At 45.0% G+C, this 18,971-nt stretch overlaps 1 protein-coding gene across 47 annotated transcripts in view; it reads left to right on the top strand.

The window, feature by feature from the left end:
- Positions 1-18,971, top strand: part of CELF4 (CUGBP Elav-like family member 4) — a 685,725-nt gene that overhangs the window by 612,287 nt on the left and 54,467 nt on the right. For 29 of the 47 annotated variants that reach the window (XM_059834375.1, XM_059834395.1, XM_059834372.1 and 26 more), the window contains one exon: positions 15,024-15,167. In XM_059834375.1, the coding sequence (XP_059690358.1) occupies positions 15,024-15,167 (144 nt within the window). The remainder of the gene's footprint in view (positions 1-15,023; positions 15,168-18,971) is intronic. The other 18 variants (XM_059834415.1, XM_059834376.1, XM_059834398.1 and 15 more) reach the window with 1 other exon arrangement.

Below are 18,971 nucleotides of genomic sequence, written 5' to 3' on the forward strand. Positions count from 1 at the left end.
ATCTGGACATCTGAAAAAGCATCACAGTTTAACCCTTACTGGATGCACATCCCAGATTCACAATCAGGTTTCCATAGCTTGACAAGTTTCCATGAATTGGCTGAACCTCAGCAGCAGTCCAACAGTCCAGGAAAAGCAAGTAGAAAATTATTAATTTCGTCCTCTTCATTATAAGCTAAGTTATGTGGCATTGCCTTTTACCTCCCATGAGCTACGAGCAGGCACACGGGCAGTTACCTTGGCTCAGCAGACTAGTGAGGACCTGTCGAGTGACCGCCATTTGATCAAGACATGGAGCACACGCTATTTTTCCCACAGGGCCTCAAAATGCTTAAGGCGCTTTGAATGAGATGGGCCAAATCCTGCAAGTGATCTCTGTTCCCATTCTCTTTTTCATGGTGCATCGGGGTGTGCAGCTTCTTTCAGGGCTTGGATGTTCACAGAGAAATGCAGCCACCTCGTGGTGAGATGGCGATGTAGCCCTCGTCCTTGGAAAGGAGGGGTTCATTGCTGCCATCTTCCTTCAGTCCCCCCTCCCATTTCTCTCACCATTAGGACTGGCCTCATTTGTCCAGCTGCGATGCCAACTCAAAGTTGCTCCTGTGGTTCAGCCAATTTAAATGTCTTTTGCCTTGTCCTCGTGTACTACCAACGGGGCATCCATCATCATTCTTGTCAGGTCTCGAGCCGTTCGTTCCTGCGGCAGACTCCTGTTTCTCCACAGCTGTCAGGATTATTGCTCTACTGTGACTTCCTGTTCACACAACATATGTTGCCTAATAGTTTCAAAAGGCAACTTTCTTTTATGAAAGTTTTTTTCTTTTTTTTTCTGTATTAACCTTTCCTTGGACAGGTGCCTGACCGCCATCCATCACAGGCCCACTTCTCTATGCAAGGCACTTGTTTCTCCTAAGGGCCCACCAAACAGGTCTACAACTTTCCAATTCTCACACAAACAATTGCTTTTAGAAATAACTTTCCCAAAATCCCTTACTTTTGAACAGGCCCAAGGTTCCTTTGTACCTACCAGCCAAGAGAGCTTTTTGGGGTCTTTTTAAATCATATTGCCTATCAACTCATCAGCTTTACGATAGTGCTTTACTTGACCTCCATGTCCTCCTTTAGGAGACATCATAATTTTCATGTACTTTTGCAAGTATTTATAATGTATTTATAACAATTATATGCCCTGCACTTCTAGCTTTGGTTACTCTGTCCCCTCCTGTCTCTTTTCCCCATCCATATGGGGGCATAAACACGTCTCTGCACTTGATTCTCTTCCCTTCCTCATCCAAACTTTTTCCCTAGCAGCCTTATCCATTGACACAAATTCAGCTACTATTTCTATAGTGACAGCTTGCAGATCTAACTTCTCTATTGCAGGACCAAACCTGTCCAAACTAAAATCTTGGCCTGTCTTTCCTGCATCTCCTACTGGATGTCTAGCTGTCAGATCAAGCTCAATATGTAAAAAACAGAGTTCTTGAACTTTTCCTCCCAAACCCTGTTTCCTCTCTCCTCCTCCTCCATTCTCAATCACTGTGGGCAACGTTGTCATCCTACCTGTCAGTCATGCTCCTACCTAGGCTCATCTTCAGCTTGGTTTTCTCCTCTTCTCTGTGTCTTCATATCCGGGCGACAGCCAAAAGTTGAAGAGTCATTCTGCACAACACATCTAAGATATGTCCTTGTCCATCCACCCGCGCAGAATACACTCTCCTCCACACTTCATCACACATACCTAAATCACAGCAGCCTTTATCCTACCCAGAAAGTACACAGGGTTAAAAACTATACTACTGTTGCACCTTTTTCACCGTCTCGCCCATTGTGGCACCTCAGAAATTCTTTCGTTATGAATTGATTCCTGGAAGGAGTAAAACAGTACTGCTATCTACATTTTCTGCATAGAGGTGAGAAGAAGTGAAGAGAGTGATTCATTTGATTTGGCTTTAACAGTCTAAAAGTTTGAAATCTATTCTAAACATCTTCTAGGATTCCTATAGAAAGGAGAGAGAGAGATATTTCTAGAGATTCATGCATTCTTCCCTTTATCTATCTGTGCTAGGATGGGCTAAATCACCTTCTGGGCATGCGTGTCCCTTTCATTAAATATAATAGAGCTCTCCATAATGGCATTAGACTGAATACCTGATGTGGGACTCGTCTCACCTAATTTGAGACATCCAGAAGCTGAGGAACTATGTCTGAGGTTGTCATCTAAGTGTTTGTCATCTAAGTTTCTATTATAATCAATAGAGAGAAATAGATACCTCTGGAGGAATTTTATTTTGCAGAAATAGATTTTGAAACCTGTCAAACCAAAACCCAAATAGAAGTGTGCTTTTTAGCTAATTTTGGGTGTCGGATTTCTATGGTCTGTCAGATCCAAAATAGTGGTTCATCACCTGCAGTGCAACTTAGAATGAAAAAGGACCTATGCTGCTTAAAAACAAAAGCTAAAAACACTTGTTTCCTGCAGTTGAGTCAGAGTCCACAATCGCCTTTGCTCACCAGTGATACACGCTCTTGCCACCCTGAAGTCCTTCTGCTACCCTTGTTGCTGCCACAGTAGTCTTGCTGGAGCTAAAGATCTAGGGTGACTCTAGCCTAGCTGACATTAGCCACCTACAAGTCAGATTTAAAGCTATTCATTTGACCTCTTTTCTGATGGTGTTTCCTCCCACATACCTCAGACATTTACTTCAAGATTGCCTGACTGAGCCATGGAGGCTTCTGCCTCCCCACTGAGTACGCAAGGAGTAAGCAGCTTAGAGTGGACACCTAATTTCATGTCCAATGCAAGAGAAGCTGAATCCCATTCTGGGGGTTTGCTGCCCAACTAAAGCAATTTGGGATTCAGAAACCAAGCATCTCACATCTGAGTCCTCTGACTCCTCATCCATTAGGTGTACTGTGAACTTGCCTAACACAGTGATTGTCAGCACTACATTCATTCTATATCTTTAATTAATTAAATTTAAGACCATTAAGACCTCCAGAACCCTAGAAGGTGGCTTCCCCCATCACATGGGCCAAGTTCTCTTTTATTTTACTATAGGAGTCTGCATCAGCTTGGTCAAACCACAGCATTTCTTCTGCGTCTGGGCAACGGCATCCCAAATCTATCTATGCCTGGCTGAACATCTTCCTTGAAAATTACATTTTCAGATGGAATCCTTGGTTTTGTGAAAAGAAAGGAAAATGTGAGACTTGGATACAAGCACTGAACAGATGTCTGCCTTTCAGAGAAAGATTTAACTTAGTTGAACTTCAAAAAGAACCAAAGTACTGCAACCCAAAACTTCGTTAACTTGGGGGCTTTCATTTCAACATTTCTCTGTGCAGCTCTTGTCAACTCAAATGACAAAACCAACTTAAAATCTCTGCTCAGGAACTACCTATATCAAATTATGCAATTATTGCTCAGTGTTGTTAGGTGACAGACTGATTAGATCTTTAATTGTTGTATTTACTATTTTTTTAATTAATCAAGAAAATACGAATGACACAACACCTTGAACAAGGTTGACTTTCAACCTCCACCTACCATGTTCCTTGGAAGTCCCCCTATGGCACCAAAATTCCCAGCCAAACACAATTAATAGTCAGATGAAGGGATTCTCTTCTTGCCTTATACAATGTACTATCTACCCTCTCATACCACAAGAGATTGCCATTGATTAAGCTAAAGGAATTTTCCACCTATTTAGTTTACCAAATGAGAGTGACTTAAATGTGAGATTATAAAAAATTGCCCCGAGAAACACGTGTCATTTTCAGTACATCATGTGAGTGGCCCTCTTTCAAACTCATGGCAAACAGGGCATTGGTTCTCATCTTCCTAGCTTTGGATTGTCAGGCACCCCATCAAAGAAACCAAGCCTGGCTCATGTTTATGACTGCTATTATTATTGCTGTGCATTCCTACAGTGCAGTTATGACTTTGCAAAGCACTGTGAAGTTGCCTTCAGACACAGTCCCATTACAGAAACTGGCCGAGCAGCTGTTCTCACCCCCTGTCAACACAGCAGAGGAATATTCAGGTGAATTAGGGATGGAAGGGAAAGCAGCGAGAGTCTGCAGAAGGAGCTCTGAGCAGGTGGAGCAAAGAAGGAAAATAGGCCTTCGTGGGAATGATGAAGTTGTAGCCTGGGCGCCTCGCTTGCAGAGCGGCAGGAAAGCAGCTGTTATTATGCGTGCACGCTGGCACCAAAGCGCTGAGTCGGCAGAAACTCCCTGGGAGGAGCAGCATGGCGGCTCCGGTGAGGGTGGGGGCCACAATGCCGTAGATCAGCTGAGGTATTTTTAACAATTATTTTGATATAAACAGCTCTGAACTTGAGGAGCTCCATGTAAATGGGAAGCAGTGGGGCTTGTAATTAGATTTGTGTACACTTTCATAAATTGCTGGGAAACATCAAAGCCGTGATAGAAGGCTGTGGTGCACTTTATTTCCTTCTTCTGTTCTTCTGTTAATTGAATGGTTGATGTGTGGATAGGAAGTGTTGGCTTCGCAGAGTACTATTTACAGACCCGCTGACAGCTGCACTGTGAAAATTAACAGGAACAGAGCAGCCTCTGTCACAGCTCTTCCCATGAGGGACTTGCTTCAAATTGGATCATTTCTTTCATAGGAGAAACTTTCCTCGTCTCTCCTCCCTTCTTTGCAAACATGCACATACATCCAGCTGCACATTCCCCTTCTCCCTTCAGGCTCATGGCAGCCTTTAGTGCTCGGAAGGAGGGTTTGTCATTTCTACAAAGTTGGGGGAGTTTGACTGCAGTTCAAAACTTGTAGCACATTCCACTTCCAGCAAGACACATCTTCAGGAAGTCAACCGAATCTGTAAGCTGTGTGTGTGTAGCCACAGCTTCGTGTTTGCAGGTCTCACCTCACCAGGAACATGTTCTTCACCCTCTTAGAAACTCTAGCAGATTTCATCTCAGGATACTACTGTTGGAAATGTGGTTATTGTTGATCTTACATGAAATTGCTGTGTGCTAAGCACCATACAAACCTCTTACAGGAAAGTTCCCACACTCAGCAGCTTACCAACTAAAGGCCAGGGTTGACCTGGCTGAATTACATCAAAGTGTTGGTCAAAGTATAAAACTTCGGGGTCATCTGTAATCTTATCATCTACACTTCTCCTACAGTTGATGGAGAGAGACTAGCCCCTCAGAGAGACATCTGTCTATCTTAAGTAATTGATGGTTTAGAATAGATATCCAAAATGGCTGCAGTTAGGTCATCTGAATGGCCCTCTAAGGGACAAGACACAAGAGATAAGCAGAAGAAACAACAATACAATGTCTGGGAATGAACTGGTCTTATACACAATCAATCAGTACATTTAGCCAGTTTGTAGCCAAAGTCACAGCAGTTCTTGTTCCTGGTTCCAGCAGAGAAGTAATAACCAGTGGATACTTGAACATCTAAATCTTAATATTTACTTAAATCTGGAAAACATAGAATGAAGAAGCCATCAGTCCACTACCTAATTTCCCAAGGGTGTCTTCAAAATATCCAGGTAACATAAACAGAACCTTAGACAAACCCATAATACAAATAGATAACAATTAAACAGATCACGATTCAGAGTATCAATTAACTCACAAAATTTAGTTGCATTTAGATGCCATCATGCGATCAAGCCCTCGGTTAATACAAGCTGCCTTGTGACAGTCAATAGAGAGCTAGAGAGTCGCTGACTCCCTCAAGCTGTCAGGGTAAATAGGAGGTGGGAAAGTCATTGGACTTTAGTTTTGCATGAACACAGAAACGTAAAGGGGGGATTTTCAAAGGTAATTCTGGGTGAAAGTTGATAAGAGTCCAGCATCTAAGTGCCCTTCATGCCTCACAGCTGAATTTGCCCTAAAGTTAGTTGCCCAAAGTCACAAAGTCTAAGGGCAGAGTGGGGTATCATCAATTCAAGTCCATCTGCTCAAATTAATGCAGAAGGCTGAGGCCTTGCTTTACACTGTTGATGGTGGAGAAGCTGGTGGAAGAGAATGGAGATACCAATTCAGATCCATTTTTTTTCTCTTCACTGTTGATCTTCTGCTCTTTAAAGAACATGCACTCATTGCAATGTCTTTGTGTAACACACAGACCGGCTTGTTTAACTCAGGGCAAGGCACAGCACACCCATTCCTTCTATTAAAAAATAATAATACATTAGGAACCCATTCATAACTCACTAGCAGCAGACCTGGCCCTCCTTCCAGTAATGAGTGATTTTTCTGAATATGCTACCTAAACACCATTTATAAAGTCATGTGTTGTCCTTTGGGATGAAAGAAGTAATGGATATGTAATACCTAGATGTTAATTTGCAGTCATTTCTTCCATCAAAGTCCGATGGCTCTTGATAGCCTCACTTTCCTTTGGGCAGTGGGTTCTGGCTGGAGGGGGGCTAAGGTTCATAGAGCATCCCACCCCACTGCTGCCACCAAGACAGCTGATTCTACAACCTTTGGGCCAGCAATTTCCCAGTACTACCATAATTTCCCTTAATTCTTTCTATAAAAAATAAAATCATAGGACCGTGTTCCCTTCCTCCCTCCTTGTTCCCTAAATGAACTAATAAATCACATGTTTCTGGGTCCCAGAATAGAAATCCAGGCAGCCCATCTGCCTGACAGGGGGTATGAATCATACTGGTGCCAAAGACGGCCTTTACTTCTCTAGTCACAGCTCCGTAGCCACGCAGGCATCTGGCAGGACAGCGAAGAGACCCGTGGGACATGACAGGCTTCACTCGCTTCTTCCCCAGGCGCCCTCACTCCTTCCGAACCGCAGCATTCATTGCCTCCAAATGGGATAAGAGGGATGACTGCTCATGAGCCGCGCGGCCTCGCTCTAGACAAAAGGATTTAATTGGCAACATAACATCTCTTTATGGGTCCAAGGGGATTTGGGAACTAAATCAACAGCCATGGAGGCGGCTGGGGGGAAGTGGGCGCAGGACCATGCCACCACCAAGCATTGCCTAAGTCCTGGTGCCAGCAACAGCCCCTGTGAGGCTCGCTGTGCTCAACGCTTCTCTCATCTGATGAGATTAGGACCTGGGGGAGCTAAAATAATTCACAAGCACTGACCTTTCTGGGATGTCAGAGACATTGATATGCCTCCAGCTCGGGAGGAGAAAAATGCTTCCTGCCTGGCAGAGGTGTACCCAGCCAACTGGAAGGAGTTCCACCGGGCATCACCACCTTCCTCTAATAAGGATGTGCTCTTCCCACCGTGGAGAGGAATGAAGACATCAGTGTTAGGTCTTTACCTCTTTGCTTGCTTTGGGGGTGTTTCTTTCTTCCTTCCTCTTCCCTTCCTCTTTCTTTTGCTCCAAACCTCATTTAAATCAGTGGGATCTTCCCTTTGATTTAAGTGGGCTTTGGATTAACATTGAATCACTGGATGCTTCTGCTTGTTTCCCTTTAATCCGCTCCTTCCCAGCCCTGCTCAGGTATGTGGTCTAGACTGATAACACACATTCTTGTAAGGAAAACAGAAAGAACTTAGTAAGGGTAGATTGCTATCCCTATCCAAAACATAGCTGGCATTAAGTGATTCAGTAGCAATTACCCAAATGGGTTTTGCAAAGATCAAAATGAATTTTTAAAGGGCAAAGATATATTTAGATCAAAACAATAACTTTCAGATAAGACCCTCAGTTGAAGTCCGCACAAATTCACAAATGCGAAGTGTCCTGCCAGACACCAATGACGTCGCCTCAGACATACCCTGGAAGTGAAATCAGGTAGGGGAATATGTTTGACTTCCCATCCCAAAAGTCTGTGTGGTATTCACAGGAATAGTGGTTGTGAAGTCTCATCCAGCAGCAAGTAGACATGTTTCCATCTTGGTGGAGTGGAATGCAGTAAGGGCAAATCCTTCAGCATAAACCAACTTCTTGTTCCACCAAAACCAGCAGATCCTCACTGAGTTTACACCACCTTATAGTTTCCGTTGGCCACCTGTGTCACAATATTAAAGCATGGGTGATAACTCCCTGCAAGCAGAATTATTTATCAATTAATGACCCTGCAGTGTACACTGCTTGGAGATCTTTAAATATGCTTCAAAATTGCAAATACTTCTTACTGTCCCAGTCAAGCAACATGCTTTACATCATGATAGCCTAGAGTCATCCAGCATGACAGTGATCTGGAATGCCCGGTCATGTGCAGCGTGCTTGCAACTCAGTGTTGCTGAAATATTCTTTTATGTCACATGCACAATTGAAATGTTCTCCCCAGCTTGCCAGCCCTTCCTCAACATCTGTTTCTTTCCAAGTCATCTTAGGCTGTTCATGTCCTTATCTTGAACTGCCAAGGAAGAGTGGAGCTCATGTGAGCAAAGTCCCGAAGCACCAGGGGCTCCATATCTGGTTGTGATGCTGCCTTGCTATGGTAATAGGCAATTCACTTTATGGCTCTGGAATTAGACTCATAGAATCATAGAATCATTTAGGTTGGAAAAGACATTTAAGATCATCAAGTCCAACCGTTAACGAAGTCCACTACTAAACCATGTCCCTAAGGGCCTCATCTACACGTCTTTTAAATACTTCCAGGGATGGTGACTCAACCACCTCCCTGGGCAGCCTGGTCCAATGTCTGACAACCCTTTCAGTGAAAAAGTTTTTCCTAATATCCAATCTAAACCTCCCCTGGCACAACTTGAGGCCATTTCCTCTTGTCCTGTCACTTGTCACTTGGGAGAAGAGACCAACACCCACCTCTCTGCCACCTCCTCTCAGGTAATTGTAGAGAGCGATAAGGTCTCCCCTCAGCCTCCTCTTCTCCAGACTGAACAACCCCAATTCCTTCAGCCGCTCCTCATCAGACTTGTGCTCCAGACCCCTCACCAGCTTCGTCGCCCTTCTCTGGACACACTCCAGCACCTCAAGGTCCTTCTTGGAGTGAGGGGCCCAAAACCGAACACAGCATTCGAGGTGCGCCCTCACCAGCGCCGAGTACAGGGGCACGATCACCTCCCTACTTCTGCTGGCCACACTATTTCTGATGCAGGCCAGGATGCCGTTGGCCTTCTTGGCCACCTGGGCACACTGCTGGCTCATATTCAACCGGCTGTCCACTTCTTTTATTTTCATTCTTGCCTATTTAGCTAGAAGGAGAGATCACTCAGATACTAGCTTTCATGGGGCCCTATGCTGCAGCTACCAAACATTTTCTTAATAGTAATAATTTATTTAAAAATCACATCAAGTTATCATTTGTTGCTGTAAGAATATTTTCAGGGAAAGTATTTTTTTAGTAAATACAGAACTAAATATACCTTATCTTCCAAACCATGTTCCTCTTACTGGGAAAGGGAAACCTATAACATTTTCTTTTGAATTCTGGATTTTAAGTTTTTCTGCAAAGAGACAAAAAAAGAATTATTTATTGCTCTCATATTCCTGAATAGCGGGTAAGAATTTCCAGTCTACCAGTGTAACAACACTTTCCACTTCATAATGCATTAAGGAAGGCGAACGATTCTGTGAGGACTTTTATCATACATAGACTGAGCTAAAAAACGCAGAGCAGCTTGAAGAACTCTGCTTTGAAGTTTAGGTTGTTTGGATAACTGGCTTTGATTTGAGGGGCATACTAATACCCGGGATATATATCGAGTTTTTTTCTAATTAGAATTGGGTACAGTGCCACCAGGAGTCAATGATTCTCTTGCCCTGCGGAAAGCAATAACTTTAGCTCAGAGAGACAACTGCTAAGTGTTGTACAGGCAAGTAAAACCTAAATCAAGCTTCCACTCCAAATAAATTACAGCTCCGGACACCTGTGAAGGGAAGTACCTGCAGCAACTCTCTCCGCTTAGACATTGCATGAAGAATCCCCTCTACTGAGGGAGAAACGTTATCAAAGGGTCTGTCACTCCAGCCCTGGATGAATGCCTCCTTTCCCTGCTCCCTCTCTGTCACTCTCGTCTCAAATGTGTCTAAACCAGCTCTCAGGACTGTACAGTGGAAATCGCTCCTAGTGACTGCCATCCTGCTCGTCTTTCAGATGAGACATGAAATTGAAGCCCTGAGTACAGAAAAACACAGCATATTTCACAAGAGGGGAGGGATGTTAGTCCTGGTCTTCTGGCCATCTTCCAGCATGGGTAATTACATTTCCACCTAGCTAAAATTCCCACTGCTCTACAGTTTTAATTGGACAGTGTTTACTTTTTTGCTTGTCTAAAATCCCAGATTGGGGTCAAACCCCCACTGGCTAATCCAGCAGACCTATTTTCAGTAGAGCTACACAGGCATTTCCAAAAAAAATCTGGTTTAGTTTTCAAACTTAGGAAGCATCATATCAAATGGCCTGATCTGACAGAGCCCAAAGGAAAGAAATCCTCCTTTGGATTTCAGGCCCTAACGTAAAGGACCCTTGTGTGGAAATACTACCCTGAATGGCTTGCTGAAGATCAGCATCCTCCCAGCTCCATTTTTCAGTCACAAAGGAAGTGCTAAGGCAAGATTTCCAACACAAGCAACCCCATTCATATGGTGACACTTAGGAAGGTAGTCTCATTGCCCAAGTGAGAAGTATCCAACAGCATCTATTCATTTAAGCATCTTGGTTGATGTTTTGGAAGGTACTTAATAGGACCTGCACATCCAGATCTCATATACTCAAGAGCATTAGTCACTGGGACTTTAATGTAGCAAGCCTTTTTAAAAAGATCTTTGGCCCAGAACTTCTAACTGGCTCCATTTGAGCTAACCAAGATGTAAAAGTCCACCTGTGTGAGAAAGACACCCTTGCAGTAAAGTACTTAAGTGTCTGCTTACCTCCCATGGTACTTAAAGTGAAACATAATTTAAAGGCTTTGGCAAATTAGCTCCAAATTCATCAGTTTTTCAAGAAAAAGATGTCTAATAATCTGTAGAGATTAGTAACCTACTGAGTCAGAGGAGACTTACAGGTTTGAGAGGAAAAGAAAATTCAGGCATATGTTCTGCAAGGAATCACCTTCACAAAACTTTTGCTATGGAAGTTGTTCTAGGGGAAAGCAGCTCTCCCTGATGCTGTGGAGTATTATTTGGTCTCCTGAAAAGCTTTTGCTTAATTTGTGCATACACTCCATTTGGAAGGCCATCACTAATGGGAAACAGTCCCAGCAACCAGGCAAAAGATTTGTTTTCCTTTGCCTTTAAATGAAATATCAATGGATGGATATTTTATTTTTAGTTGAATATGAAATTTCACAAGCGGCCTGTCAAGCTCCCGTTTTCAAGAATGACTTTATTTCACACGTCAAGACAGGCTGGGAAATTAGTTTTTCCCACAGAGGACTCTGATTAGGGATTACAAAGTGAGTGTGGCGCAGGGTGATTTTTCCTTCATCTTTTCCCTTGCCCCGCCAGCCTAGAGAGCATCTGACTCTGCTGACTAAGGGGAGCAATTCATTACCGCGCACGGGAGGGTGACGGGAAGCAAGATAGTCATATTAAGTAGACTTGCTGGCCCAAGAGAGAATAGGCAAAGCATAATAATACTTAGCCCTTATATGAGTCTTTTCATCAGTGGATATCAAAGCACTTGAAAAAGGAGGTTGATTTGATGGGAAAGGAGATAAATGCCAATTCCAAGTAGCCTGTTGCAGAGGCACCAGCAGGAATGCTCACTTTCATGATAGTCTCTTTTGACTGTGGATCTGCAAGGCAGAGAAATAAACAGGTCCTTCCCTCAGTAAAATGCAGAATTAACACACAGATCTCAAAGTACATTTCAAACATTATTGACTTACCCACTGTAACTCTCTTGGGGACTGGGGAAATGTAAGGTCCAGTCCCACAACAAGAGAGAGCAAGAGGGAGATTATGTATTACTAATAAATGACCGAGCAGACAGGACCTATTGCCTTTGTCAGCAGACAACAGCTGATTTACACCATGGCTTAACTCCTTGCGGAAGCAATAAATAGTCCAGATGAAGAGCTCTGCAGTTTTTACCCCATGGAAAATCTGGCCCATTCTGGGGCATTTCTAATGTCATCCAGTGGATTAGTAGGAGTCACTGGAGTAGAAAGTAGTCTTGTTCTGCTGTAGATGAGCAGCACTCTTTGGCTCCTCTGCTAAAAATCCTGCACTGGGTGATCTGATAGAGTTTACTGCCTGATTTCCTTTGGGCCACGTGAAAGGGCTGCACATGTGGAAGCATGTACAGAAAGCATCAATCCCAAGGTCAATCTTCATATTCAAGAGCAATGCAGCATCTCTACTGGCTACATATCTTTAACCGTTTACATGCACATCTCATTGCAGAGCACTCTTAGAAAACCCTCCTTTTTCTCCCCTTCCTTTGTAGTGTGTGCTCTAACTTGCTTCTATTTGCCAATGGCCTTTCTGCCCTGTGTACATGATAGTGATGTTCAAAGAGGCCTGAAGTCCTGCTGCGACAGGCAACCCAGAAAAACATCTCTTAAGAGGCAGTCTTAGATCCCATTGGGTCAAAGGGCTGCTGTGCAGTCACTGTGACTCACATCAGGAGGGAAGAACACTCCAGGGGCAAGAACTTCATGTGGAGGTTACCCGTGTTTTCATGATGCCATCTACGATAACAGCTTGGTTTTCAACAGTCAGACATCAGCAATTTCCTGAGGCAGTTCTCCGGCCCTTAGACTTCCAGGGCAAATAGAGATAGAAAGAAAAGGGGAAGGAAGAAGACACCGACTTATTTACGCTTCTCTGTCCTAACTAGAGCAGGTCACATCTTCAAAACCCATTTGCAGAGATGAATACTCATTCACCAGATTCAGTTTCAAAATCCTCCATGCTGTATTGTGCCCACCATGCTGCAGCCTCTGCTCTGCAAATCACGACAGCAGCTCTGAACAGCCCAATCTGCTGTGGACCAGTGCCCTCCCTCCAACACAGCTGCAAATAGGTTTAAATCATTAGATTCAGGTTACCAAACAGTCTCTTGGATCAGGGTTAATTAAATGAGTGTAGAAATCTAATTAAGGACTGGTCCAGGTGATAATTAGCAGGAAATGTATGCATTAAAATATTCATTTGTCGATGAGCTGCAATTAAGAGTGTGATTTGGGGAAGGATCAATAACTACATCATGTGATTTAAAAAAATGAAAAGTCACCCAGCCTTGAGCAGAAATGCAGGGGAATTTTGGCTAGATTTTTTTTTTCTTCCCCCCTGCCCCCGCTTTCTGTTTTGCTTTTATAATAACTTCTGAAGACTGCTCTCCACCCTTGAACAGAGCATTCGTCTTTCCATTCCTTTGTTTTCCTGAAGCACTTCTTTCAACCCCTTGCTCCTCACCACATTGTTTGAGTGGGTTATAGATTTATTAGAGAGAGACTAACAGGTCAAAAAGAAAGATTCTTTGCCAATGAAAATCACTTCCTCCCAGAACAGGCTGCTAATCCAGGGGAACATCACTCATTGTGTGGCCTTAGATTGTTTTTTTTTTTTTTAGCAAGTTAATTCCTCAAGTCTTTATTCATAACTGAGGATCTGCAGAGGCTTTTGAATATGCATAGCTTGGACTTATATATATGTACGTCCATAGTTGTGTTTTACTACGCTATTTCCAATTTGTAGCAGAGCAACTCTGCTTTCACCGAGACTTATTTTTTTCTGGTTACAGGTACGTAGGGGTGTGTGTAAGCCAGTTAATAATACTCGCCCTGTGCAATCCCACATCTGCTCGAAAAACCAGGGCCCCGCAACAGCCCAGCTCCTCCGGCACGGAGCTGGTCTTCCTCTACTGCCGCGGGCAAAGGCTGAGCTGGCAATTTCCCCACTGACTGTATTCCCATCAGCGAACACCAGTGTGTCAAAAGGGAAGCATACCATGGGAGCACGATGATTTCAGCTGCTCTTTGTCAGTCTCCTGACAGCTCACCTGCCCATCTCCCCAGGCTCGGTGGCAGCCCAGCTCCCGAGGCAACTGTCTGCCTGCTGTTGGGGCTGCTGCCAGATCCCCACTCCCCTGCACCCCTCTTCCCCCGGGGGACCGTGCTGTGGAGAATTAACCAACCCATGAAGTTAGGACATCCTCAGAGCCAGCCAAAAAAATATCAGTGCCTTCCTTCCTAAGCAGATCTATTTCTTCCCATCTCTGCCTCCTATCAGAAATTTAAGAATCGCAGTTACTGACCTTTCATCTCATTTTGGGGAGGAGAGGGATTCCTTTCATTCCCAAAAGCTTTACATTTTTCACAGACTTCTGCAGCCAGCTCTGATGATCATCTGTAGTTCTGCACCGGTTTTGACTGCAGACATAACTCAAACATTGTAAAGCTTTCCTGGAAAAGTGTAACATTAAAAGTGGGCTCTTTTGTGCTAGCCTCTATTTCCTGCTGTTCGTGGAGAGGAAACTCAGGTCCACCAGGTACTATTTTTGCTCCCCTAGTTTAACAGTGCTGCTTCGTGATGAGACATACACTCTGCTCAGCATACTGAATCCTGTCTCCAAGGCTGGGCATGGATTTCTTACTGGACATGGGGGTTACAAGACACTGCAGCGTGAAAGAGTGATCCAGGTCAGGGCGTCTGGCATGCACAGAGCTAACACATTCCATCAAAATAAATCAGTTCACAAATTCTACCACATTCATCCAGCAAAAGCTCCTACATTTTGCTGCACTGAGTCCAGATCTTTGTCCTCTGATGAGGACAACCTACTGGGCCAGTAGGTTTTCTATACATTGAAAGAATAAGGCAACAACTTTTGGAGAGAGGACACTAATGACAGTCTGGAAGTTTGAATTTTGGAGGAAACAAGGAACCAGGCTGCTGAACCTGAACCTTAGTCACTCACCCTCCAGGGTCCTTTAGTTCCTTCCTGATGCTCTCAGCCTCTTGCAAAGGGCAAATTCAAAAGTCTTGAGAGGCTGCATGGAAAAAATCAGTGCCAGCTGGATCCCATGCTACGAAATGTGTGTTTCTGTGAAATCTGTGTTAGATGTATGGATTGCATGAGCCAATGTGTATCAGGCTAATTCCCTTGTGTGTCTCCTTTTGTTTCCTGTCCTGCAGGGAGCCTCTTCAAGCCTGGTGGTGAAGTTTGCAGATACAGACAAGGAGCGTACAATGAGACGCATGCAGCAAATGGCAGGACAAATGGGCATGTTCAACCCCATGGCCATCCAGTTTGGAGCATATGGCGCCTATGCACAGGCAGTAAGTATAGACACTGGCTCTAATGCATGTTCACGGGAATGGGAATAGCACCTTGAATTCCACAAAAGCACACATGAGCAGAGGAACAACTGAGCAGAGGAGGAACCAGCGATTTCTCCATTAAACTGGTTACATGATGGGAGCAAACTAAGCCATGCCATCCATTTGGCCAGGCTCCTGCTGCGCAACGCGTCATTTTGGATACCTTTGGAATGACCACAGGGTGAAATAGCAGCTGTTGACAGAAGTGCTTTTAGATTCATGAAAGCATGCTAGATAATGCTGAAATGGACAAGCAGACATATACACACATGCAATCCTGGGTCCCCAAAACAGTTTGTTTTAAGCACACTGGGAAAACGCATCGGCTATTTAAAGCAGTGTTGCACCGTCTGACTTCAGGTATCCTACTTGCATACCAAACCTGGACCCTGGGCCCCTGAGAAAATGTGACTGTACAGGGAGCTGGGCTCTTGACGAAGCTCTGAAATGGACACCTCTGGCATAAGTACCTTTCCTTAGGCTACAGTTAACAAGGACCTGCAAGACAAGATCAGGCTCAGGTAACTTGGTCTCTCTGCCAGATATTTCAGAGGAAGGTAGAGATGATCCCTGCAGTAGGCAGACACAATACTACCAGGTGACTTGGGCTGACTTCTCTGGAGCAGATTTGCAGGCAGTGACAGTGCATCTAGGTGTTTCATCCATTTGGTGGTAAAAGGTGTCCCTCTTGTACTCTCTGCTAGATTTGCGTACAGGAGGGAAGTACCATTCATCCCATTTTCCAGAATAACATCTTCCCTGCCTATTTCTTTCTCATGCGTTGGCACCATGGATTTCCCATCACATCCACATGTTCTTCTTTAACTTGAGGGCCTTGAAATTTCTGTCCTCCACTGAGTCTCCTGTGCCCCACTGAACACTTGGTACAACCCAGCCTACCTCTTGCATGAGCCTTGTAGAGTCATGAGGACGTGCTGTAGAGCTCCACAGAAGTTCCCCCTCTCCTCCCAGCTGCACATCCTGGTGTTATTCTGGACTTCTTTTATTCTCTCCCCACTAGACAAAATCTATTTTTCCTTCTATTTTGCCCTCTTTGTTATTATTCCCAGTCAAAGACAATCTTTGCCTCTTCCTTTGTCCCCTGCTCTCCTCCTCACATGATAGAAGAGCTGTCCCCTCCCCAGCCTGGCTGTGTTTAACTGTCTTCCTCACCAGGGAAAGCTGCAGGAAGAGGAAAAGAGACTGTAAATCACAGCTGAGCCCAGGTCAGTGGCCAGCAGCCTGGCAGAGGGATGCAGCATCTGTGCCCCCATGTACCAGAGGAATTAACAGGAGGCAACCCATGGGCAGGTCAGGACAAACATCTGCAGAGATTGTCAGGCAGGAGACGTGGCTCCAGTGTTACGCTACAGGCGTTGATGAGGCAGCTGGAGAGGTGGTAAAGATACCACTGTCCTGATGCTCTGGACCAAAAAGTCTTCTTGCATCATTTCTAATCTAGAGTAATTATTCTAATTGCCAGCCTAGGTTTATATTGATATAAAAAAGGATGTAGACTGCACCTTTACACCACAAAAGTTCCCTCCATCTGCTTCTCACCAGATAATACAAGACATTATGAGGGTAGGTGCCTGAGTGAGGATTTTTCAAAGAAGAGTGAAAACAATTCCCAGGTCTGCTCCCGCTCCACTTGAAACCAATGAATATTTTTCCTATTGATTTCTGTGAAAGCAGAATCGGACCCATCCTCTTTTTTTTTCCTGGTAAATATGCTAATAAAGGGGAAAGAATAAGTTTTAGATCTTGACCCACTGGATATGACAAACTGGTGACACCAATTACCCTGGGGACTTCAGAGCTGTCTAAATGATGGGATCACATTTCCGTGTGGCGCCTGTACACCCAGAGCGTGCTCAGATGCTGTCTCTCAATCAGCCTCCCTATCTGTGTCTCTCCCTATCTGCTTCATCTCACAGTCTCACACAAAAGGGAAGGAAGGGAGCGCGGAGGTTCTGTGACGTTCCCTCGGTCCCGATTAATCCACCTCAGACTGCCGGCTCTTAGATATCAGGGTGATTGGCACCTCGCAAATGCCAGCAGGAGATGGAGGGATCGATAGGGGGAGAGGGAAAGGCGGGGGGGGGGGGGGGGGGGGGGGCAGTTTTATTCAGCCCGAACTGAAGTTGAAGAGCTAAGGCAAGTCAAGAGGAGGGAAGGTGAAACAGTAAAAATGCAAGAGCAGAACAGTGATGACAGCTGATGCCACTGCCACCAGCAACTTGTGTGACCTTGGGTGAATCATTTGGCCTCCCTGGTTTCAGTTCCCCATGTAAGAATAAAGCTGATGATCAGATTTATTTATTTTCCCTTCTCCCTAAGGGACACGGCGCTCTCTTGTGCTGTCTCTCCATGGGTTTTCACAAAGGGGTATGACAGTAACACAAGTTTAAGAACTGCCTCAGTGCTTAGTAATAAGTCCAGGACTAGCAAGAGACACTAGGCTCTCTGATTTGTACTGTAAGATCATCAAGTCCAACCATCAACTAACACCACCATGCCCATTAAACCATGTCCCACAATGCCTCGTCCACGCGTTCCTTGAACACCTCCAGTGATAGCGACTCCACCACTTCCCTGGGCAGTTTATTCCAGTGTCTCACCACTCTCTCAGTAAAGAAATTTTTCCTAATATCCAGCCTGAACCTCCCATGGCGCAAGTTTAGGCCATTTCCTCTTGTCCTGTCGCTAGTCACTTGGGAGAAGAGACCAACACCCACCTCTCTGCAACCCCCTTTCAGGTAATTGTAGAGAGTGATAAGGTCTCCCCTCAGCCTCCTCTTCTCCAGGCTAAACAACCCCAGCTCCCTCAGCCGCTCCTCATCAGACTTGTGTTCCAGACCCCTCACCAGCTTCGTTGCCCTTCTCTGGACACACTCCAGCACCTCAATGTCCTTCTTGTAGTGAGGGGCCCAAAACTGAACACAGTATTCGAGGTGCGGCCTCACCAGCGCCGAGTACAGGGGCACGATCACCTCCCTACTCCTGCTGCCACACTATTTCTGATACAGGCCAGGATGCCGTTGGCCTTCTTGGCCACCTGGGCACACTGCTGGCTCATATTCAGCCGGCTGTCAACCAGCACCCCCAGGTCCTTTTCTGCTGGGGAGCTTTCCAGCCACTCGTCCCCAAGCCCCAACTCTAGGCAGCGGTTTTTTGCTGAGTCTCCCCCAGAGAGGCATCATGCACATCACCAGGACTGGATTACCTCCTGCAAAAAGGTCTCCATGCATCATGGTGGCGAGTGCAGCAGAAACCCACATGGTGCAGTTCTTTGAGAGATTAGTGGGCAAATGTGGATTTGCAAACCCAGCAGCACCACTGATGAGAGGTGGCGAGGGTCTCAGTCCATCAGTGTTTGACTGATAGTCATTAGTGTTGCCACAAGGACTGCTTTGGGCCTCAGCTCCTCTTTAAGTTACCACCTTTGCAGCTTAGCAAATGGCCACGTCACAGTTCACTCCCTGCTGCTGCTCGCTGCCAAGCCACTCAACCTCAGCTTAAGCAACTTTAACCTTGATAGCAGCAATGGCCTCACACTGGCTAAGCAAATAGTCCTTGGGTTCAGCAGCCATATGGCCTCAGATCCAGAGTTAAAAAAATCAGGAAGCAAAGGGGGTTCTCCTCTGTGTGTGGTTTTTGCCTCCCCTCCTCACATGCCACCTGCAAGAAGACCAGACAAAGCTTGGCACTATGTGCGCCACTTCAGTGACGCAGAAAGTCACATAAGATCCACCTCACCTC

Source organism: Gavia stellata, chromosome Z, assembly GCF_030936135.1.
Source record: "Gavia stellata isolate bGavSte3 chromosome Z, bGavSte3.hap2, whole genome shotgun sequence".
Lineage (NCBI taxonomy): Eukaryota > Metazoa > Chordata > Aves > Gaviiformes > Gaviidae > Gavia > Gavia stellata.